Raw genomic sequence first — 25,427 nt, 5'->3', positions numbered from 1 at the left:
AGAGGAAGTGAAGTCAAAAGATTCCAAGGAAAAAAAAAGTAGAAACCTCCCAAATAGTTGTGGTGTTTAGGGAGCAAAGACTAACCAGAAGAAGGGGTTATAAACAGACAAACAGAAAACAGTATATAGAAGCCATGGATGGATCAGTGAACCGACAGTGGAGACCTGCACCACAGTCACAGCTGGTGACAATGGCTGAGTCTAGGAACAGCTAGAAGCTAAGAACTAAATTTGTCCTTTGGTAGAAGGCATGGCTTCAAGACAAAATAATGTGGTGGAGATTTTACTATGAACAAAGGGGAAAAAATGGCAAAGCTGAAGAATAGTGGGTCTGAAATACACGGCTGGTAATACCTTCAAGACGTCTGTCAAATTTTGATGCTCTGTGTAGTAAGATGGTAAATAATTGAAAGGAAAATAAATGAAGAAATGAACTGAATTTCTCATAGATTACAGGAATAGAGTAACTCAGTGTTACCAGAACTTAATCCCTCTAATTCCCTAATTAAAGTGATCACATCCCCACCCTATCCACTTTGAAGGAAGTTAAAAGATGGGCCACTTTATCATGAAAGATAACTTCATCTGGACCAATGTGGTTCTTTTTTATACACAGTATCTGACATACAATCCAAAAAATTATAAGACTTTCAAAAAGGCAGTAAAATAGTATCAATAATCAAGAACAACCTATACACACACACACACACACACACACACACACACGAGATTAGGCTACACAAACAGTCCTTATGTGGGGTTACCAGACCAGGACTTTAAAGGACTTTAAACTATGATAAATGTGTTCAAAATTTATGGGAAAATATAGACAAAATAGATGTAATTAAGATGTGTTAAGAATTTCACTAGAAAATTTGTTTCCAAAAACAACCAAATGGACATTCTAAAACTGGAAAGCTGTAATATCTGAAAGTAAGAACTCAATGGATAAGTTAAATAGCAGATTGAAATGGCAAGTGTAGTACTGGTGAACTCAGAAAGACTGGTCAGTATAAAAATACACAAACTCAAGCACAGAGACAAAATAAAGTAGAAAAAGAAAAACTGATAGATAGATGAACAAAATGTGTTACATACTCAACAAGGCAAATTTATGGAGAACTGGAATCATGGGACAAGAGTAGAGAAAAAGTGGGAGCAGTAAACCGTCCCAACAGAACAAAACAAAACATGGCAAACTCAGAACAGGATAAACAGAAACAAAACCATAACAAGGATATCATAGTCAAAATGCTGACAACAAAGATGAAGAGAAAATATTAATAGTAGCCAGAGAAAGAGAACAACAGTAACCCAAGCAGTTAACAGAAATAATGGAAGGCAGAAATTCATGGTGTTGCACTTTGAAAATGACAAACAAAAATAACTACCAAAATAATATTCTATATCCAGTAAAAAATATCTTTCAAAGATTAAGGTAAAATAAAAGTATTTAAGGAAAATCAAACTTTGGCAATTTGTCAATAGCAGCAGGTCTGATAGTGATGGAGGTGACAAGAAATGATGACTTATGTATATATGTATATTGGTCAGATTTACTGATGTATTAGAAGTGGTGTGTAAGAGAAAGAGGGACTTCAAGGATGACTCCAGGGTTTTTTGTTTGTTTATTTTAGCTTTGTATTTTGACACTTACAAAAAGCTGAAAAAGTAGTACAAAGGATTACTGTATATCCTTTATCCAGACTACTTTAATGTTAAAATATTATCATATTTGCATGTGCTCTCTCTTCTTCTCTTTCCCTCCCTCTTACATCCTTTCCCATCCCCCCTCCTCAATATTTGTCTTTGTGTTCAAGAAATTTGGAAGGTTATTTGTCAAAATTCTTTACAAAGTGGATTGAAGTTGCTTTCTTTTGGAAAGTATTAGTATAGGCTTTGGGCTATAAACTAAAAAGAGGGCTCATTTGTGATTACAAAAGCTCAGTGGAGATTTTTATTTTCTCTTTTCATCAGAGGTCAAGACTAGTCCAGGGAAGGCAAAACTTGACCTCTACCCATCTTAGGTTTTCAGGTGGGTCTCGTTAACCAAGAAACAGATTAACAAGAGAAAAAGTTTATTAACACATGCAGTGCATATCATGTGGGAGAAAACTAAATGGAAGAGTAATTCAAAGTGAGGACTTAGAAGACAGATATTGTTCTATCTTCACAGAGAACAGGAAATCTGTAGAGAAATGATCGGGCAAAGGTAAGCAATTTTAAGCTTCCCAGGGAAGCAAACTGTGGGAAGGTAAATATCTGGGAGGCGAGTAATGGAATGTTTGCAGATTCATCTGGTGCTGTCAATGGGCAGATAAGGGTCTGTTTCAAGTAAAAGGAGCGTTTATAGTCTGCCTTTACACAGAAAAGGGAAGGGTAGACTGACCTTTTCCCTGTATTTGCCATTTCTGTTTGTTTTTTGTTTTGTTTCGTTTAGTTGATAAAAGGAAACCACCAACAGGTTTTTTTCCTCACAAGTTTGAGATACAATTGACATAGAACATTGTGTAAATTTAAAGTATACAAGGTGATGACTTATACACGTGTGTATGGTGAAATGAGTACCACAATAAGGTTAGTTAACGCATCTATAACCTCACATAATCACCATTTTTTTGTTGTGCTGTGAGAACATTTCAGATATACTCTCTTAGAAACTTTCTGTACAGTAAATCCCCAGAACTTATTCATCTTATAATTGGAAGTCTGCCCCTTGTGACCAACATCTTCCCATTTCCCCCTCCCCCTAGCCTTTGGCAACCATGATTCTACTCTCTGTTTTTATGAATTCGGCTTTTTTAGATTCCACATGTAACTGAGATCATAGAGTATATGTCTGTGTCTGGTTTATTTTGCTTAGTGTAATGCTCTCCAGGTTCATCCATGTTGTCATGAATAGCAGGATTTCCTTCCTTTTTATCCCTGAATAGTATTCCCTTGTTTATATACCACATTTTCTTTATCCATTCATCTGTTGATGATTGATGGACACTTAGGTTGTACCCACATCTTGGTTTTGTGAATAATGGTGCTATGAAAATGGGGTGCAAATATATTCAAGATAGTGATTTCAAGTTGCTTCTTAATTATCTTTAGCTCAAAATAGTTTTTATGTCAAAGAGGCATATTTTGGGGCATATACTATTTGCTTCACTAACAAGTGTCCTTGTTACTATTTCCTGAAATGTAGGTTTTATTTGTTATTGTAGCCTTTGAGGGTCCCACCTTTAGAAAGAAAACTTGTATTCAACTTTTTAGGTTAGATGGCCCCTGGGCTTTACTGTGTGTTTCCAGTGCTCAAAACAGAAACTAAAGTTCCCCAAGGTTATTACAAACCCTCAGAATGAAAGCCAGTTTCTGTGGTTGCTTTTCTCTTAGGGTTTTCATTTTCACTGAATTCTGAGTTTCTACAGAGTTTTTACCATTTTTGGTTTAACAATGTTTTCTCTAAGCTATAATATACAACAATATCATAAAACTTTTTTTGTTATTTTTAGTGGAACCTAATATCTTCCCTTCCTTAGTTCCAGAAACAGAAGCAAAGCCCAATTTAAGTTGCTTAATTTTTCCAAAGCAAACATATGTGCTTCTTTGCATGCTTTTTTATGACTTAAACATTTAATAATAAAATCTTAAAGCAAATGTGACTAAATGTTAAATTTTGTTAATTCTGTGTGGTGTATATTACAAATTCAGACAATAATTTAAAAACTAATTTGGACCAATACATTCCTCAGCCCTTAATTGGCTATGTAGAAAATAAATCATTTTCTCCATGGCATTTTATACTAATTTCCACCTAAAATGCTGTTCAACCCACTTCTTAATACCCTTCATAAAATATACAAAGGGCAATTGCACTGAGAATAAAATCCAAAGTTATTACTAGAGTATACGAAACCCTGAATGATTTAGCCTCTGCTTTTCTCTCCACCACTTCTTACGCTCCTCATCTTTTCCATCATTCTGCTTCCACCAAACCATCTTTCCTTAGAGTCAAAGACTCTTCCAATGACTGCACATTTGCAAGTATTATTTCATTTGCCAAAAATTCTGTTACCCTAATGATTTGCCCAGACAATTTCTAGTCATTCTACAGGTTTCAACCCAGAGGCCATTCTTTTCCTAAAAGCCTTGTAAATCCCCTTCAAATTCAACTATTTATTTTCTAAGTTTTGTAGCAATCAGTGCCATATTCTTATTGCAAGGAGTAATTCAATTTCTGCCAAACATGTCATGGGCAATATTAAATTTGTAGAGGAATTTTGAAGATTGGAGGGTGTATTTGTTGATTTTTCAACTTTCATTTTGAAAATTCCAAGTATAGAAAATTTAAGGAAATCTCATATACCCTCCACCAAGCTTTAATTTTATTTAATTTTTTAAAACATTTTTATTATGGAAAATTTCAAACATGCACAAAACTGGAAGGAGTAGTGTAATAAATCCCCGTGAATCCATCAATTAGCTTCAAGAATTATCAACACATGGCCAATCTCATCTCATCTATATCATTCTCTTGTCCCCTCTCCATTTTTTTTAAACCGTAGGTCCTTATTGGCTATTTATTTTAAATATAGCAGTGTGTACATGACAATCCCAAACCCCTAACTATCCCTCCCCTGCCGATATCCATAAGTTTGCTCTCAAAGTCTGTGAGTCTGTTTCTGTTTTGCAAATAAGTTCATCTGTATCATTTTTTTTAGATTCCACATATAAGCACTGTCATACGACATTTCTCTTTCTCTGTCTGACTTACTTCACTCAGTATGATAATCTCTAGGTCTATTCATATTGCTGTAAATGGGATTAGTTCATTCTTTTTAATGGCCGAGTAATATTGCATTGTATATATGTACCACAACTTTTTTATCCATTCCTCTGTCAATGGACATTTAGGTTGCTTTCATGTCTTGGCTATTGTAAACAGTGCTGCAATGGACATTGGGGTGCATGCATCCTTTCGGACCATGTTTTTCTCTGGAAATATGCCCAGGAGTAGGATTGTAGGATCATATGGTAGCTCTATCAGCTACATGTAAAAAAATGAAATTAGAACATTCTTTAACACCGTATACAAAAATAAACTCAAAATGGATTAAAGACTTAAATATGAGACTGGACACCATAAAACTCTTAGAGGAAAACAACACAGAACACTCTCTGACATAAATCGCAGTAATATCTTTTTTGATCCATCTCCCAGAGTAATGAAAATAAAACAAAAATAAACAAATGGGACCTAATTAAACTCAAAAGCTTTTGCACAGCAAAGGAAACCATAAACAAAATGAAAAGACAACCCACAGAATGGGAGAAAATATTTGCAAATGATGTGACCAACAAGGGGTTAGTCTCCAAAATTTACAAAGAGCTCATGCGGCTTGATATCATTAAAACAAGCCACTCAAAAAATGGGCAGAAGATCTATTTAGACATTTCTCCAAAGAAGACATACAGATGGCCAAGAGGCACAGGAAAAGATGTTCAACATCACTAATTATTAGAGAAATGCAACTCAAAACTACAATGAGATATCACCTCACACCAGTCAGAATGGCCATCCTCAAAAAATCCACAAACAATAAATGCTGTAAAGGGAGTCCTCCTACACTGTTGGTGGGAATGTAAATTGGTACAGCCACTATGGAGAACAGTATGAAGGTTCCTTAATTTTATTTAATTTTTAAAACTTTCAAGTTTGAAAGGATCTAAAAGCGTTATTAGTTTAATACTTGTGCATACTTAATAAAATTATAGTTTAAAATTTAGCTCAACACTGGGTATTATCAACAGTTTATTAAATATAAAAATGAATCTGTTCATAACTTAATTTTTTAAAAAACCCAAAACTTTGTTATAAAAGATAAATTCTTCAATTGTTGGTCTTCCCTGCAAGGAAATTTTTATGATATGTTGTACATGGAAAAATAATTCAATAACTATTGGTAGAATTTTCTTCTGGAAGTTTTCTTCAAGGAGAACACTCAGAGAATGGCTTTTGTGTCTTTGAATACATCACATTTTATAAATTATAAGCTTTTACACAATCCTCTGCATGCAGATATATGTGTTTGGAGTTAAGCAGTTTTCTGTATAAGCTTTAAAACTTGAGCCATAGACTGCACAGTTTCCGTTCTGCATTTCAACCATTGTTAGTCTCGATTAGAGAAAAGGACAAATTATATTCATAACTTTACTAATGCAAAAATACAAAAATGAAATAATATTTAAATATAGGTACTGAAATAATATCATTTCAGGAGATTTTGGGACCATGCCCGGCCTTTCTTAATTCATAGATATGCAAAATATAGCCAACTCAGATAATAACATTAAAATTTTCATTCTATTATAAATTATGTGCTACTTTTTTTTATACATTAGAAATTAGTCATTTTAAAAAGTCTGAAATCTCTTCATCTATGTATGTGAGTCAAAATGAAAGTTAAAAAAATTAAAACAAATAGATTAGAAGTGAATTCAGAATTCAATTTAGAAGTCAGCAGACGTCACGTTTTGTGCAAAAATAATCTTCTTCAGATATATGCAATTTTACTTGGTAAAAATATAAAAATAGGGCTTCCCTGGTGGCGCAGTGGTTGAGAATCTGCCTGCCAATGCAGGGGACACGGGTTCGAGCCCTGGTCTGGGAAGATCCCACATGCCGCGGAGCAACTGGGCCCGTGAGCCACAACTACTGAGCCTGCGCGTCTGGAGCCTGTGCTCCACAACAGGAGAGGCCGCGGCAGTGAGAGGCCCGCGCACCGCGATGAGGAGTAGCCCCCGCTTGCCGCCACTAGAGAAAGCCCTCGCACAGAAACGAAGACCCAACACAGCCAAATAAATAAATAAATAAATAAATTTATTAAAAAAATATTAAAATAAATTGTGAAATCCTCTGATATGTATATACACACACATACATAAGTGTGTGTGTGTGTGTTTGTGTGTTTGTGTGTGTGTGTAGGCATTTCATGTAGAGATAGTTATAGCTGTATATCTATTTAGCCTGGGATATTGAGTATTTTGTAGTTATATAATTAATGTAATAAATGGTGGTTTATTTTCCACTGGGAACCAGTGGGAAATTGAAGGCTGAGGGAAGAGGAATGATGCTACATCAATGTGAAACTGACAAAATAAAAAAGTATCATGGTTTGATAGTATATGTATTTAAAAGGACAAGAGAATGAACTCTCTTGATACAGCAAAAACTAGCCACTGTAAGAAAAACAATCAACAGATTTTTAGTGACTCCTCTTAGTTGGTCTCAACCTATGTACATTAAAGCCTCATTTTTTTTTAGTCTCACTTTTTTCATATGTTTCTTCAATTTCTGTGTTTGTTTTCCCATACTACTCTCATCACATTTCACCAGGGTACTGATTACACTGGATTATACTTTATTTATTTATAACTATATCTCTGACTGAAGTGTGAAGCTCTTGAAGGAGTTATGTCCTAATCATCTCTGTAGTAATTTCTGCATAGTTCCTGGAAATTGAGTCACACTCAACAAATATTAATTGCATGCAGAAACAGAAATTTAGTATGCTAGTTGTTTTGCTTCTAGCAAAAACAAAATTTTGCACTGCAGACTGAAACATATTGAGATGGGGTGACACAAAATCTTAGTATTTCCAGAGAATAAACTCTTTTTTGTCAAAAGTAAAACTTGAGTAACACAGAAATGAGACCACCCCAGATCAAATCTAAGGTGTACCAGGACCTTCAAGTTCCAAGTATATAATGAAATAGGAGGGTAGGTAGTCCCTTTTACAATGTTATAATGAATACAAGTCCCTGTTACTTGAAAGGAACCCATGACAGTAAAATGTTGTTCATTGATTACTGTCAACTAACCATTAGAGTGCAAAGTAAACTTTAAAATCAGTGAAAAGAAGGGTTGTTTTTTTTTTAGTAATTTAATATTTCTGGCTGTAGAGTCAGAAAGATATATGTTTGAATCCCTAATGCAGCTACTACTCACTTTACAGCTTAGATGAATTATTATACGCTCTAAGACTCAGTTCCTTACCAGAAAAATTAGATTAAAAATATTACCTGTTATATAAGGTTTTAAAGAGTACTTTGTGAGATGACATATATAAAATGCTTAAAACTGACAGATAGAAAACTCCTAATTAACTTGATGCTAATATTGATGTTCTTTGGACTGTTTTTATTATGCTTGTTAAAAATTAAAGATGCAAATAAGTAATATATACTTGAAATAAAAAATTAGAAAACTTTATAGTCTAGAGAACTTTTGTTTCATCTGTGGTATTATGAGACTTGAGGAAAGCAGAAGTGACAAACCACCTAGGTTTTATTCCTGATCTTTGTGTCAGCATGGAAAAATTACTAAACAGTGTAGTGAAAGGCCAGATCCTCCAAATGATGGAACTGACCTTTTTAGAGAGCTCACCTAGCATTCATCAAAAGGATTAAGGCTATATTCATAAACTCTATGAATACTAGGATATTGTCACTTGGTCCTGGTACACACAGTTGAGCTGTATAATCAAGTGGTTAAAAGAGCAAGCTATAGAAACAGAATACATAGGATATCCGAGAGTTCAGAAAGACCAAGACATCTGTGGTTCACAGGACATAGTACTTGAGATGAGAGAGTTGAACAAATCTGAGGGTATTCAGAAGGTCTCACCTGAGTATTAGCAGAGCACTGATCAATGCATATGTATAAGAAAACTACCTAAGGACAAAGAAGGAGCTATCTAAAAGTTTAGAGGGAAAAGTACTTAGTGCTTATATGGGATCTGAAATCATGCTCATTTTCACCAACCAAATTGTAAAACCTCACATTTCAAAAGGCTTTGGGTAGATTACTTTGAAGGGTCTTGCCTCAGTAGTGGGGGATAATTAACTGTAGGTTGAGCATCAAGCTGGTTCCAAGTAACCTATCTATGCCCCAGATTAAAAGTTCATGTGTATACTTTAAAGTAAAAAATATGCCTCACCAAAGAAGGTAAAATACATAGCATTTGGAATTTTTTAAAAAAGTAAACAAGAAATAAAATAATATGACCATAAAAAGGAGGAAAATGCATCAATCAAAACTGACTCGGAACAAACACAGATGTTAGAATGAGCAGATGAGGGCATTATAACAACAACTATGACTGTATTCCATATATTCAAAAAGTTAAGGAAATACATGGGAGATTCAAGAGATATTAGCCAAATCAAACTTCTACAAATGAAAGCTTCAAAGTCTGAGATAAAATACACACTTTATAGAATGAGGAAATATTAGGCATTGCAGACGGAAAGATTAGTAAACTTGAATTCAGGATGATAGAAAATATCCAAAATGAAACACAAAGAGGAAAATAAATGAGCAGAGCATCAGTTAACTTTATCACAATTTCAATGGGCTTAATGCACCTGTAATTGTAGCATCTTAGGTAGAGGAAAGAGAAATGGGAAAGGAAAAATATATGAAGAAACAGTAACAGTAAATTTTCTAATTTTGCCAAAAATTATAATCTCATAGATCCAAGAGCTTCAACAAAACACAAGCAGGAGGGATATAAAAAAATCTAAACTAAAGCATATTACAAAGAAATTTCTCAAATCCAGTTATAAAGAAAAGTTATTAAAGCCCAGTGAGAGGGAGAATTAAAAAGACCTATTACAGAGTGGCTGAATGGATTAAAAAAACAATGTGTTGCCTGTAAGGAACTTACTTTAGCTTTAAGGACACATGTAGGCAAAAAGTGAACTGATGAAAGAAGACATTCCATGCAAGTGGTAGCCAAAAGAGAGCCGGAGTGACTATACTTATATCAGACAAAAGAGACTTTAAGTCAAAATCAGTCACAAGAGACAAAGAAGGTCACTGTGTTGTGATAAAAGGGTCAATTAATCAAGAGGATAAAATTATTATATTGTAAATATATATGCATCCAGTATTGGAGCACCTAAGTAAAGCAAATATTAACAGAACTGAAAGGATAAAAAGGTAGCAATAAAATAACAATACGGGGCTTCTATATCCTGCTTTCAACCCTGAATAAATCATCCAGACAAAATCAATAAGGAAATAGTAAACCTGAATAATACTATACATCAAATGAACCTAAAAGACATATACAGAGCATTCCATCCAAAAGCAACAGAATATATATTCTTCTGAAGGGCACATGGAACATTCTCCAGGATAGATCATATACTGCGCCACAAAGCAAGCCTTAACAAATTTTAAAAGATTGAAATTATATCAAGTACATTTTCTGACCACAGTGGCATGAAACTAGAAATCAATAGCAGGAGGAAAAATAAAAATTCACAAATACAGGGAAATTAAACATGCTCCTGAACAAACAATGGGTCAAAGAAGAATTCAAAAGGAACATCAAACAATGTGTGAGACAAATGAAAATGGAAACACAGCATACCAAAAATTATGGGATGCAGCAAAAGCAGTTTTAAGAGGGAATTTTGTAGCAATAAAGGCCTACATTAAGAGAAGAGGAAGATCTTAAATAAACAAATATAATATATCTACATTATCTAATAATATATCTAACATACAGCATGGTGACTATAGTTAACAATACTGTATTACATACTTGAAAGTTGCTAAGAGAGTTAATCTTAAGTGTTTTAAAAATATTGTAGTCATGTGAGGTGATGGATGTGTTAAATAACCTTTTTGTGATAATTGTTGCATGGTATATATGTGTATCAAATCATCACATTGTATACCTTAAACTTACACAATATTATATGTCAGCCATATCTTGATAAAGACAGAAAAATAGTACAAAGTTTGGGAAGGGAGAAATGAAAAGATACTTTTACGAGAATCCTATACTATACATGAGTGATATAATAGCAATTGATCAGCTAAAGATAAATGTAATAAACTTCAGAGAAAACTTTAAAATAAAACAAATAGCGATACCTAGTAAGAAAGAAAATAGATAAGTAGATAACATTTTATAATAAATTAGAATATTCTTAAAAGACTGAAAAGGAGGAATTGAACGAATAAACAAATAGCAAGATAATAGGCTTAAATGTAAACATTTAAATAATCACATTGAATGTAAATGTTTTAAACTTCCCATTTAAAAAGGCAGAGATTGTCAGACTTGATAAAAAAGTTAATCCAATTGTACTCTGTCTACAAGAGAGTCACTTTTAATATAAAGAAACATATAGGTTAAAAATAAAAGAATGCAAAAATACATGCCATACTAACACTAATCAATTGGAGTAGAAATATTTATACTAGACAAAGTAGAATTTCATAGCACAAAATATCATTAAGGAGACAGGACTTGTTGCATAATGATAGAGTCATAAGTTTATAGAAAGTATGCAACAATCCTAAACATTTATGCATCTAATAACAGAACTTCAAAATCCGTTAGGCAAAAACTGTTTGAACTGGAAGCAGAATACATAAATCCATAATTATAAGTCTAAGATTTCAATACCTCTCTCTCGATGATAGAACAAATAGACAGAAAATCAGAAAGGATACAGAGAACTTGAGCAACACTCTCAACCAACTTGACTTAACTGAAATTATAGAACACTCTACCCAAGAACGATGTAATACACATTCTGTTAAAGTGCATACAGAACATTCCCAAAGAGAGACAATTGTCTGTCCATAAAACTAATCTCAATAAATTTAAAAGGATTTAGGTCATACTAAGTATGTTCTGTGATCAAAATGGAACTAAATTAGAAAGCAATAATAGAAAGACATCAGGAAAAGTCCCAAATATTAGAAACTAAATAACACACTTCTGAATAATCAATAGATCAAACTAATGCAAAAGGGAATTTAAAAACTATTTTTAACTGAATGAAAATGAAAACACAATATTTCAAAATATGTGGGGACCCAATGACATATCTCTACACATTTATATAAAGAGAGGTGCCAAAACTATGTCCTCTACTTTTTACAAGTACTTCCTCATTATAAATAAATAAATAAATTTACAGTGAATTGTGGACAAGAATTAATCATTTTCTTATTCACTTTCTTGTTCATGTCATTGGATACATGCCTATACCCAGATGCATGCAGTTTGTGCTTCAAAATATTAGAAAATTTTCACTTACCTTTCAAAGAAATTGGAGCTTCTTGGTTGAATAATGCTATTAAAATAATCACAGTTATTGAAAGGGTTTGTATTGTTAGTAACTGATAGCCTAAGCAAAAGTATAAGCTCAATAAAGAAAATACACTCAATATTGCTAGTTTATATTTCTGTGCTTCTGAATACTAATCAAAGTAACTCATTACAATCATTTGATCAATAATACTGTTATTCACTTCTATGTTATCACTTACAATTTATGATCATGGCACTGCATATCACTACCCTTACAATGAAACGAATCCCCATAGCTACAGCAATGGATCAGGCAAGAAAAAATGGAGATGCTTTCAAAGAAAAAAAAAAGAGTGAGAAAAATGAGAAAAAGGATAAATGGTTCTGGTATCTTTCTGTTTAATATAAATGCTAGAGACTTTCTTTTTTTTAATGGGGGAGGCATGATATCAGTGCTTTTCCATAATTATTTTTCTCAGAAAAGGTAAAACATATATTTTGTAAATTATTAAAAAATAAGGGTATAAAAATGTATTATCCCCTCCTATTCCTTTCTTCAAGTTCCCTAGTTTTCCTTTAGAATAAATCACAGTTACTATTTTAAAAATTTACAATTTTCCTGCAGATCAAAACTACAATGAGGTATCACCTCACACCGGTTAGAATGGGCATCATCAGAAAATCTACAAACAACAAATGCTGCAGACGGTGTGGAGAAAAGGGAACCCTCTTGCACTGTTGGTGGGAATGTAAATTGATACAGCCACTATGGAGAACAGTACAGAGGTTCCTTAAAACACTTAAAATAGAATTACCATATGACCCAGCAATCCCACTACTGGGCATATACCCAGAGAAAACCATAATTCAAAAAGACACATGCACCCCAATGTTCACTGCAGCACTATTTACAGTAGCCAGGACATGGAAGCAACCTAAATGCCCATCAGCAGACGAATGGATAAAGAAGAAGTGGTATATATATATATATATATATATATATATATATACAATGGAATATTACTCAGCCATAAAAAGGAACGAAATTGGGTCATTTGTAGACACGTGGATGGACCTAGAGACTGTCATACAGAGTGAAGTAAGTCAGAAAGGGAAAAACAAACATTGTATATTAACGCATATATGTGGAATCTAGAAAAATGGTACAGATGAACCAGTTTGCAAGGCAGAAATAGAGACACAAATGCAGAGAACAAACATATAGACACCAAGGGGGGAAAGCAGGGGTGGTGGTGGTGGTGGTGTGATGAAATGGGAGATTGGGATTGACATATATACACTAATATGTATAAAATAGATAACTAATGAGAACCTGCTGTATAAAAAAAATAAAATAAAATAAAATTCAAAAAAAAATAAAAGAAGAAAAAAACATTTACAGTTTTCCATGCAGATACAATAAGAAATACGGACAATTCCCTTCAACTCTCTTTTAAAAACACATAGTTAAGAAACTACACAAAATATTCTGGAAACATTAAGAAAATATCCAGTGATTATTCCATATCATGTCTTATAAAGTGGTCAAATTTTTATAAATACCTGCTTGCATTGTGTTTCATTAGTATATGGACAAAATCTAATTATTGGCAGATTTTTATTTTTTTCCAATGCATATTTAAATTTTCTTAGTTTTTGCTATTAGATATAATAATATGAGTAACATTTCATACTTATCTGTGCATATTTTTGAGTAGCTCCCTAGGAGAAATTCCCAAAAGGGTAGTTGCTAAATCAAAGGACATATGCATTTTAATTTTTGTAATGATTGAAAGTTTTAGTCCAAAGAAGGTCTACCAATTTACGTAGTACCAAAAATAAATTTAAAAGCCTGTTTCCTCACACTTTCCTCCATGCTAAATATTACTCACATTTTAAAAATGTATAAACAAGATAAGCAGTATTATTTTCCAAATTTTAACTTTGTTTTTCCTGTTATGAATAAGATTAAACATCTTTTTTCTGTGGAAAAATAATGTTTTTATTTTATTTCCCTGAGACTGCTCTTGTTTGTATTAAATAGCTTGTTTGTTTCTTACTTTTCAGGCTGAAAATATTAGTTCACTTCATGCCATATGTTTTTCAAATACACATCTCAGATCCCATTTCTGTTTTAACTTTACATATGATACTTTCGGGGTGCCAAAATGGGTAATGGTTGACTTGATCAAACTTTCCTTTATGGCTTATGCTTTTCCTGATATGAATAAAAATGCCTTCATTATTCTGAGTTTATAAAATAAGTTATGCCCATGTTCCTCCATAATATTATATGGTTTCCTTTTGTATTTAGTTTATTTGGTAGTGTGTGTATGTAATAAATGATGTAGGAGCTCAAATTTATTAAAAAAATTATTTTCCAAGTGGGGATTGAATTTTTCTAACATATTTGCTCAATAAATCAATGTGTTCTCACTGATATGAAATACTACCTTTAGCATACAGTACATTCCAATTTGTACTTGCATTTATTCCTATATTTTTTAGTCTGTCTTTCCATTTAAACCATATGTAAAATTTTCTAATATGCTTGAGTATTTGTTAGTGTCCACAGTATAATATTACATTTCTTTTTCAGATGATTTTCCCTATCATTACACTTCATATGTGCCTTAAGAAATTTCAAATCAGCTTTTCAAGAACCTGTCACTTTATTTATTTATTTTTTTAATAGGAGTATAGTTGCTTTACCATATTGTGTTAGTTTACACTGTATGGCAAAGTGAATCAGCTATACGTACACATAAAACCCCGCTTTTTTGGATTTCCTTCCCATTTAGGTCACCACACAGCATTGAGTAGAGTTCCCTGTGCTAAACAGTAGGTTTTCATTAGTTATGTAGAATCACATTAAATGTATATAGAGAGATGATTGACATCTTTAAAATGTTGACTTTTACCCTTGAAGAGTTTCTATTTCTATTATGCATGTTTTACTTTACTTTCATCAGTACAACTTTAAATTAATAAATTTATTTCCAGGGTTTTCAATTTAAAAGTTTACTTCTGTTTTTTTCTGATATTTTGTTTTATAAATATGGCACTTTTCTTTCATCACATTTTCCTTGTTTTTGTAGTTAGTAAGGCAATTGATTTTTATATCTTATTTTCAATCAAGTCCACTTATTAGATACCCTTATTGTTTGTAATATTTTGAGTAAAGTTTTAAAAGATATTTTAAATCACATATTTCTTCAAATAATATTAATTTTGTCTTTTAATTCTAATTTTATATCATTTACTTTTTTTCCTTTTCTGGTTTATTCATGTCAGCTAATACCAGCAAAACAATCAATATTACTCAACAGTAATGATAATAAAAATTCTTCTTTTTCTAACTACAATGAAAATGCTGCTACCATTTATCAATTAGCATAATGATAGCTTTTGAAAAAAATATATCAAAGGCAGTACTTATATTTCAGAGGTTTTTAAAATTATTTTTAATTAAGAATTCATATTGATTTTTATCTGAAAACTTTTCAACATTATGCATATGATCGTACAATCTTTCCCCTTTAATTATTACATACAGCACAGTTTCATCCCTGTTATTAATCATTGTGAAATGATGCTATTTGATAATTTATTTTTTAACATTTAATCAAAATTTATAGGTGAGAGTAGTCTCTTGTTTTTCCTTTTGTAGAAGCTATTTCAGGCTTTATTTTTCATATTCTGGCTTGGTAAAGGACAGAGAACACATCTTCTTCACCACCCAGAAACATTTCTGTGAATAGCAATCAAGTCATCTCCTCCATACTGTTTAAGAACATAACTGAAGGAAATTTGGTATTTGTTTTCTCTTCTGTTTTCCATTTCTATTTACTCCTCCTTAAAGCTAGTTGTTCAGCAATCCCTAAGAAACTACTGTCTTCATTATTATGATAATTTCATCATTTTTAGAGCATGAAAAGATCCTAAACATGATAAACTTTATTATATATTTCAATAGTATATGAGAGTTAATCTCATTCTGCTTTCCTCATGAAGGTAAAATAAACTGAACATTTATCACCAGTTTAATCACAGTTTCTAAGATTCACCTCAGTACACTGAGAGAAGACAAATGGAATATAGGACTTACAGTTTTCTCCACATTTGCTTGTGACTGATGTACATGTTCTCTTTTGCTGTCGTGTAGAAGCACCATGTTTTACCAGTTCACTGGCATGATTATGAGATTCACTCATCTCTGGGAAAAAACAATTCAGGCCACTGTATCATGGCCTTTCTGCCACTTGAATCATAATTGTTTAAAATTTAAGTTGCCATTTCCATTCATATCCTTTTTAAAGTACAACATCAAGTTACTTTTGTTTTGTATTACTTTGTTATGATTTTTATACTTTGTAATATAAATAAAGTTATATTTATTCTATGGCAAGACATCTTCAGCAAGATCCTATGTACTATTAAAATAAGTTAATTCTTAATGTGTAATGAAATATAACATTAAAATAAAAACACTGTATCATGAAAAAGACAGGGATCTAGGGCATTAAACATGTGTTTAATTCACAGAGCCACGTTTACTAGGTTAATAATTTCACAAATTGCAAGAAGAAAAAAAGAAAGAAAGAAAGAAACGGAGAAAGAGAGACAGAAAGAAAGGGCGAGAGGGAGGGAGGGAGGGGAGGGAGGGAGGAAGACAAAGAATATTAACAAAACCTGGTGTGGGTATTTTAAAAAGTAAAAGAAAATGAAATGCATCTAGTATCAATAATGTAAATCATGTAGTAAAGTTCTTTATAGTGAAGGACTTACAAAGAGTAAAATAGTAGGTTCTAAAATTTTAGGAAAACGACAAGTAAAGAATCTCACCTCTGAACAACACGAGTGAAAAATTTCTTTTTCTTATTGAAATAATCACTACTGAATATGTAAAAGCCTTTTATAAATGAAATGTGAATACGAATTACCTTTTACACCTAAAATTAAACTAAAACATTTTTTTAGTTTATACATACAATATGTAATTTAATTTAAACTTCATTATTAAGTGTGTGAAAAAGGTAGGTATTATTTTATTTATTATTTATTTATTATTTAGGTAAGTATTTTTTATTATTTTATGGGTGAAGAAATTAAATCTTAGAGGTGGCCAAAATCATACTGCTTATTCAGCATAAACCTATCACCTATGAGTAATTTATAATACTTTTAGTTTAAAAAGCACTTTCAAATTTATGTCACTTGAGTTGAATATCATAGAAATCCACTAAGGTAAATATGGCATGTTTTATATCTCTATTTAATAGAAAAGGAAACGTAAGTCCATAGAGGCTGTTATTGTCCCATATCTCAAAGCTAGAGACTGGTAAAATTTTGATTAAAACTCAGTTCTAACTCCAAATACTAAGGCTGTTATCTCAAATTGTGAGATACCTTCCTTTAGGTAGTTAATGAAATGAAGGGGGAAAAAACCTTTCAAGTTTCTGAAGCCAGGATTTAAAATATAACATGACCATAATATAAAATGAACGTAAGTGAATCATAGTAAATTACTTTTCTATGACTTATATGCTTGTATCAAATTCTGGGTATCTTAAAATTGTACAGAAAGACCAAACTACATTTACGTGGAAAGTACGTACCTGCGCCGTGATAGGCCCACTGATGTTGGACCAACCCCATCATAGAATTATGACTGCCCATCTATCCCACAGATGAATCCAAATTCTTCATTTTTTACAAAGGATTACTGAATAAAATAAAAATGGGAATTTTTTTCCTGCTTCCTCTCCTTGGGGTGAGTTGATATATTTAGATTAGAAAAGTGAGAATACAGAAAAATTTCACCCATGCAGACATGAAAAAGGAAAGAATGGAAATGAGAATTCATATAGAGCCAGGTAAAATTAACTTTTAAATTTTCTCTTGCTACAAAATAAAAAACCAAAATGTTAAAAAATGTAATAGCTGTTTTTAGTTCACCTACACTAAGATACTTAAAGATGTTTTTCATCACTGATAGTGAATGATAACACACACAGTTTTTTATTTATAGTCGTATTATTTTATTTGGTGGTAACTTTATTGGTGATAATTGCTTTCTTTGCAAGGTAAGTCTGGGTAGGATATATGAATTTTTGTTGAATGGTTTTTCCTAGTATACTTTAATTAAAGTTCTGTCCATATCGTTGTCATCATTAACAAAACTAATCTCACATTTGTTTATATAGTAACATCTTAACATTGCCTAGCAGAGCTCTCAGGAAAAAATAAAAGGTGTTTAATAAATGTGCACAGTGCTTAGATTTTAAAAAGTATAAACTGTTTTACATTTGATCATGATAGTTGGAAACAATGAAAATAATTTGTTTCATTTTGCAAGTAAGGTTGTGTGTCACATCTTATAGTAATATCATAACTTCTGATTCTTCAATAAGTATATCCTACTTACCTATCATTAAATAAAGTGGAGAAGAATATATCTCAGAAGTAACAAGTATTCATTGCCTTCAGTAAGTCAATTCAAACACTTAAGAAACAATTAGAATTACCTTATGGCGCCAATATTTTTAGAAATTTTCTTGAGGTTAAAACCTCAAGAGTTTCTTATTTCTTGAACAATAGTTGTTAGAAACACACACACAAACACACACAGACACACACCTGATTAGAGAAGGAAGGTCCTGATTCTTGTGGATAAGAGCCTCCTGAAAAAATCAGACACGTCCTGAATTCCTGATTTAGATTTGATACTAGCAATATCCAGTCAATTCTGATCCCTGAAAAGGATATGACAAGTGTTATTCTAATCTCGTCTTTCTGTTGAAAAAGCATAGCACAAACCACAGTACTTCCGCCTCTCACTACACAGAAAATTTCCCTTTTTGGTGGAATAAATGTTAGGTCCTAACATCACTTTATGACTTAAAAATGGTGAATTCAGTGATAAGAAGTCACCAGAGTTTTAAGAAACAAATGGTGGGATCACATAATCTCTTTCTGAATTTTTTTCAAAAGTGAAAAATTTGTAATGAAATATGGTTATAAGTACTGTGTGGAAAAAATAGAGAAAAAATTAAACTTCTTAATCATTTTGTGCATAGGCTTTTATAAGTTTGAGTGGAATTAAGTATGCTGTATCATATAAGCTGAAACAACAGAGAGATGGCTTTCATATATATACTACATAGGTACATGTATATGCATACATACCTACATGTATATGCATACATATGTATATATGCATATGTGTGTATTTATATGACCTTTTAATAATGAAAATATAAGTGTATACAAAATAAAAATTCCGTGATGAATCATCATATGCCTAATTTAAATAATTATCAACTTATGGCCAATATTATTTCATTTCTGATGTATGTGAGTGTCTCAGATCTATCTCTGCTCCTAAATAGGGCTCTTTTCTCCTTCTTCCTTGTGTACACCACTCATTATATTACTCTCTCTTTATTGCTCAGAACAATAGCACCAAATCTCTTACCAGAATAGTAACATAATCAACTAATGTCTTAATGCTCTCATTTTTAGCTATTTATAATTTCTGTTATATTAAGAAATGATGACAGCCAGAAGGAGTTTAAAGAGACTGAATGACTAAAAGTAGCATGGTATCCTGGATGGGATAATGGAACAGAAAATGGATATTAGGTAAAAACTAAAGAAATACGAGTAAAGTATGTTCGTTAATAATAATATATCAATATCAGTTCATTCGTTGTGAAAAATGCACCATGCTAATGTAAGCTGTTAATAATAAGAGAAACTGGACACTGGGTGTATGGGAACACTCTGTACTATTTTTGCAATTGTTCTGTAAATTTAAGACTATTCTAAGATAAAACGTTTATTTAAAAATAAGTATTGGTACTTCTTTATAATGTTATATTCTACAGAATAGTAATAATCATTATCTTTATTATTATTATAAATTAGATGGGGCAATTTGATAAAGAAAACCAGAAAACCACTCTAAAGGGAAACAGCTTAAAAAGGAGTCATTCATATGAACTTTCATTGAACATGCTCTTCTGAAAACAGAACTTCAACCAGTAAATCCACAACCTATTCAGTCAATAAGAGAATTATCAAGCAATAAATTTTAGTTAATAGAACAATTACATAGACACTGTAACTATTTACTGTGTACAATATGTGTGAGATAATTTAACATAGGTAAAAATCAATTCTGCAAAGTTTGATAAAGCTATAATAATTTTTATGAAATCAATACATTATTTAAAATCTTCCCATAGGGATAACACAAAAGCCAAATTTTTTTAAAGGACAGAAATAATAAACTTTCAAGGAAGAAATAATTAAAACATAAACTTTCCTAAACTATAGGGGAGAAAGGAATTGTTGCTATTTTTTTTCACTACAACTAGAGTTGTGTTGATGTCCAAATTAGATGAGAATGTGTTAACAGGAAAAGGAAAAGTCAATCTTACTGTGAAAGTTGTTGCAAAATCCTAAAACGGTACCAAACCAAATCAAACAGTGTATAAAACTGTCTAGTCTATAGATGACCAAATTGAGTTTATTTCAGGGTTGTAATAATAATTTCTTTTGGAAGAAAAATTGTTAAATGAAATTTGCTCCAAACAGTAGATTAAAGAAATAGAAGATGAATATATCCAAATGGAATGCATATTTATTATAATTCAACAGCTTTTCATGATGAAAATAATCTTTAGCATATATATCAGAATCTGTATAAACATCATTCTTAACCTTGAGGTATTAGTAGCTTTTTAGAAAATCATTAAGGCAAAGTGATAATAATACCACCTCTTTTCAATATCGTTGAGGAGATTCTCCAGCACATTTAAGACCACCATAGAAAATTAAAAAGAAAAGGACTTAAAAAAATTTTTTTGCTGATGATATATTTATCCACATAGAACATAAAAAATAATTTAATGGCCAGTTACTAGAAATAATGTTTGCATAACTGAATGTAACATTAATTTGCAAATACTATTAAAGTTCAATAATAAACAGAAATAATTAATTAACTTAACAACCACAACAGAAACACTGTAAGGTACTTATGAGTAAATCTAACAGGAATAGACAGGATCTATATGGAACTTATTGTACAATTTTATAGAAATATTTTCAAAAACAACTAAATTTTGATAGGACCACTGGATCTAATAAAGATGTCAATTAATCCTAAAATATTTTAGAGATTCAATTCAATTCCAATTAATATCCCAGGTTATCCTATGTTCATTAATGCAAAATCCAAGAGTAGACCTATCACTATTGAAGAAGAAAAAATGGTGAGGGACTTGTCCTACTAATTTTTAAGACCTTTGCTAAAGCTATGTTCATTACAACAAAGTGACATGAGAATGTAGACAAATCCGATAAACTGAAAGAGAAAAGATACAGACAATGAAAAGCCATGTGAATAGATGAAAAAACAGATGAGGTAGCATTGCAGATAAAGTAGGAAATGAGATACTATTAAATAATTACTGCTGTGAAATTTTTTATGCCAATATAAAAACACACACTTGAATCTCTACTGTATATACATCATATGCAGGAGAATTAGGAACTTAAATCACAACCCTGGTGTGCATCAAAAAAATAAGTAAATATATGAGAGTTGATATCAATTTATAAGATTGATTCAGTATATATTTTATTTATTTTCATTTATTCAAAACATTGAGATACAATATAAAGTAAGATAACAAAACATCATAAAATTTTAAGGAAAAGTAAGGTATCAAAGTCAAAATTCTTAAAAATATGCTAAGGAAATAAGGAAAGCAAATTTGGTGATATGTTTCAACTTGGACAATAAACAGTTTTATTCAGCATAGCTTTTTTAGTGACAACTATTTGCTAGGTGCTTTTCTAAGCCTTGAAAATGTTAAACAATCTAGGCAAAATTTCTTGCCATCATGGAGTTTACATTTTAGTGTAAGTGATAGAAAAGTGGACAAGAAAGTGTGAATCAAGTTCAAGAATAAACAAGATAAGTGAATATGAAACAAGTTGAAGGAAAAAAGACTAATGTTATCTTCTGACAGTCTTAGACCAATATTCTTTTCAGCTAATCCACATTTTCCATTGACTATTTTACAAAGTAAAATTAGATCTCTATATATGAAATGCAGGCTGACATTTACAACCACACTTTAAAAAAATATTTGGTTTATAAAAGGAAATGAATGTGGGCTTTTTATGGGGAAATCTAAATGACACTTACTTGAAGAGCTATTTTTTATGTTAGTGGCTTTATATTTAACTGATATTATGTGTCTCTTAAATAAAAGACCAAGAAAAAGAGATAAAAGAACATCTGAATATTCTACTATTTCATTTAGTTCAAATAAGAACTTAGAGTCCTGTGGGAAAGTCACAAAACATACCTACAAGTACAGTTTCTGGAAATAGATAAAGCTGAACACGGGGAGCTATGGTGTCATATGTAAAGCCCCGCTACATAAATTGATGGAGTGAGGAAAGGATTCTTTTTCTTTGAAGCGGGGGGGGCAAAGTGTTTTTAATTAATTAATTGAGGTGTGATTGGCATATAACATTATATTAGTTTTAAATATATGACATAATGATTCAATATTTGTATATATTGAAAAATGATCACCACAAGCATCTAGTTAACATCCGTCTTTAAGGATTCTTAAAGAGATGTATTCTGCGTTAGGATGGTGAGTTAAAAAACTTAAAAAGCAGGGGAGAAGTTAAAAAACTTACCTGTATAAAGAGACAATATGTACAAAGAAATTCCAAAATCTTTCTCAATGCTAAGCATATATTCACCTTGCATCTGTCATCATGGAACATTTATTGAGGACGTGCTGAATAGTAGTGATGTTTCAGTGATGTGTGAAATTGCAGAAGGACATGACATTGCTTTCAGAAAACATACCTTCTAATAAATGGAATAAAACCAACAAAATGAATTTATGCAGAAAGTGTAATTTGAGTACAAAAGTACATGTATAGATTGCATAGGGACATATTTATCTGACCTTTTAAAACTACTGGATATAGAAATTTACAAGGCTTTGCAAACAGCCTGGGTTCAAGTCATCTGAGAATAACTGCCACCACTTCAACAAACTATGCAGAAACTAAATTTGTTACGTGAGTAAAACCACCACAGTCTAATCCACAGTCCTTCTTGGCCACTAAGTTAACAGTCTGGTTAACATGACTGAGCCTGTATTAAGCTCTTCCTGTGTACCATAAGGGGAGAAGGTAGTGAGGCACAATGCAATTTTTGTGGTGAGAAACAGTCCTTTGGGCAGGATACTCACTTCAAGCTGCGACTCTAAAAGTAGATGTGGTCAGGGGTGTTTACTGGACAGTTGCCTAGAAACGCAAGCATATGAGGTATGGCCATGACCAAGGGAAACTTTTGTAGTCTTGACTTTTCTGTAAATATGTTTGGATTGATAAGAGACATGACAAAAAGATTCTAAAATTCACATGAGCGATGAAGTAAATAAATGGGACAGGGAGAAACAGAGCTGAGTCTGGATATGCATGGGCATATTGAAGCAGAATTGAAATGCTGAGTGACAAAAAAGTGAAAATCTGCAAACACACCTGAAAAAATATTTATTCAGAACCTAAATATTTATTCAGAACACTTAGTGGGTATTACGTACTGTACAAGGAACATATAATGCCAACTAGTACATTGTAGTAGAATGAACACAAGGCAGATAATTCATAAATCTTGAACTTCAGCAGGGAAGGAAAGAGAATAGATCACCATCTTGGCAACTAACTGATATTGCTTGACACAGTTTCCTGAGCTTGTAATGGATAAATAATTTCTTGGCCCCATCTCGGTTGAAACCTTCTGTAATTCTAAATATAAGCAATTCTACTGAGATGTCATTTCTTTCACAAAGAAATATTTTCATTATATTAACTTAGTCCATGCTAGAAAACTTCATTTTTTGTTTAATATCCATCTATATGATATAATGAAACAGAAAATTTTTCTCTTCCTGTGGTATTAACTTAGAATTTGAGAATAAACCGCCATGTAAATAGTAACTCTTTTCAAAATTGCTCTCAAGTAAATCACATGCATGACTTACAAATTAGATGACTTCAAATTTCTATTAGCATCCTAGTTATTTTTCTTTTTTTGATTGTTTGTTTATTTGCCATTTAACCTTACATTTCCTGCCACAGCGATAATCTCCACAGTCATGGAAAAAAAGAAAGATGCTATTTACAACTTCTGCATCTTGCATCCAAGTGGATTTTGTGTTTACTTCAGTACTTTAAATATCAAAGAATAGTAGAATTTTGTAGATATCATGAAATTTGGACAGTACTTATCCCAAGTGCCCAAGGAAATAGATTTAGGAATAAGACAGCATTTTTCCCAAGGAAAAAGGGTCATTAGTTGAAGATCTAGGTAGAACCCAGGTCTCCCAAGTCACAACCTTTTTTTTTAATGCACCTAATAACAGTTGGTCAAATTCTAATTTATTTATTGCTTCTTCATTTGTTCCCAGTAGATTCATTTGTGTACACAAGAATAAAAATGCATTCAGTTTAAGCTCTACAGTTCTCACATTATCCTCTTGGAGAGTTTGAAAATTACTACTAAAAGCTCACAATGTTCCTTCTGTGGTGTTAGCCCATCTCCTGGGGCCTTTTTTTACTGCATGAATTTTTTTCTCCATTATTTTACACAGAATTAACAACATCAAAGCACAACAGAATATATAAATAAACGTACAAATAGGAAACTGCTGTATTTTCATGAAGGGTGTTTTCCTTTTTATTGTTTGAGCTAGTATCTGTTAAGGATTTCTGTGTGTCAAGCATATTGTTTGGCAATGGATATACATAGTTTAATAAAGTATAAAGCACAATCCCTATCATCGATTGTCCACAATCTATTTAAGGCATAGACATAGCATATGGTTTTAAATTAATATGTAATTTGCAATGGTAGACACAATTACTGGGTATTAGAGAAGATAGGATTATACATAACAATTTTGGAATGGATTACCAGTATCAACTATGAGGAAATGGTGTTAGGGAAGATGTCCTGGATTAGGTGATTTGGAGGGAGTGTTTTTTAAAAAAATATGTTAGATATCAAGTTGAACGGGGTTAATACATACCAAGAATTGAAGATGGAAATGACAATGACGTAGAAGAAAGAGACAGTAAAATGAATAAAGAGAGCTATACATGCTCCAGTATTGTTGGTTTTTTAGGTGGGCTTATGAATATCTGGAGATGGATGGAATCTGGAACAGTCTGGAAGCACAAGAAGTGGGTGTGTGTGAGTGAGAAGAAGAAAGA

General features: G+C 31.9%; 2 protein-coding genes across 2 annotated transcripts in view; both read right to left on the bottom strand.

The window, feature by feature from the left end:
• CLEC12A (C-type lectin domain family 12 member A) overlaps positions 1 to 25,427 on the bottom strand; it is a 340,991-nt gene that overhangs the window by 273,814 nt on the left and 41,750 nt on the right. The window lies entirely within an intron of this gene.
• KLRK1 (killer cell lectin like receptor K1) lies at positions 963 to 16,321 on the bottom strand (the record flags this gene model as incomplete). The annotated part of the gene is given in 6 exon segments (XM_082419271.1): positions 963 to 6,163; positions 8,435 to 8,522; positions 12,115 to 12,204; positions 12,347 to 12,416; positions 12,420 to 12,439; positions 16,216 to 16,321. Coding segments are annotated over 6 exon segments (492 nt in total). The 3' UTR covers positions 963 to 6,045.

The sequence above is a fragment of the Balaenoptera physalus genome (assembly GCF_965194825.1).
Source record: "Balaenoptera physalus genome assembly, chromosome: 13".
Classification (NCBI taxonomy): Eukaryota; Metazoa; Chordata; class Mammalia; order Artiodactyla; family Balaenopteridae; genus Balaenoptera; species Balaenoptera physalus.
Note: the sequence above shows the minus strand (reverse complement) of the source record. Positions and strands in the feature narration are given on the sequence as shown.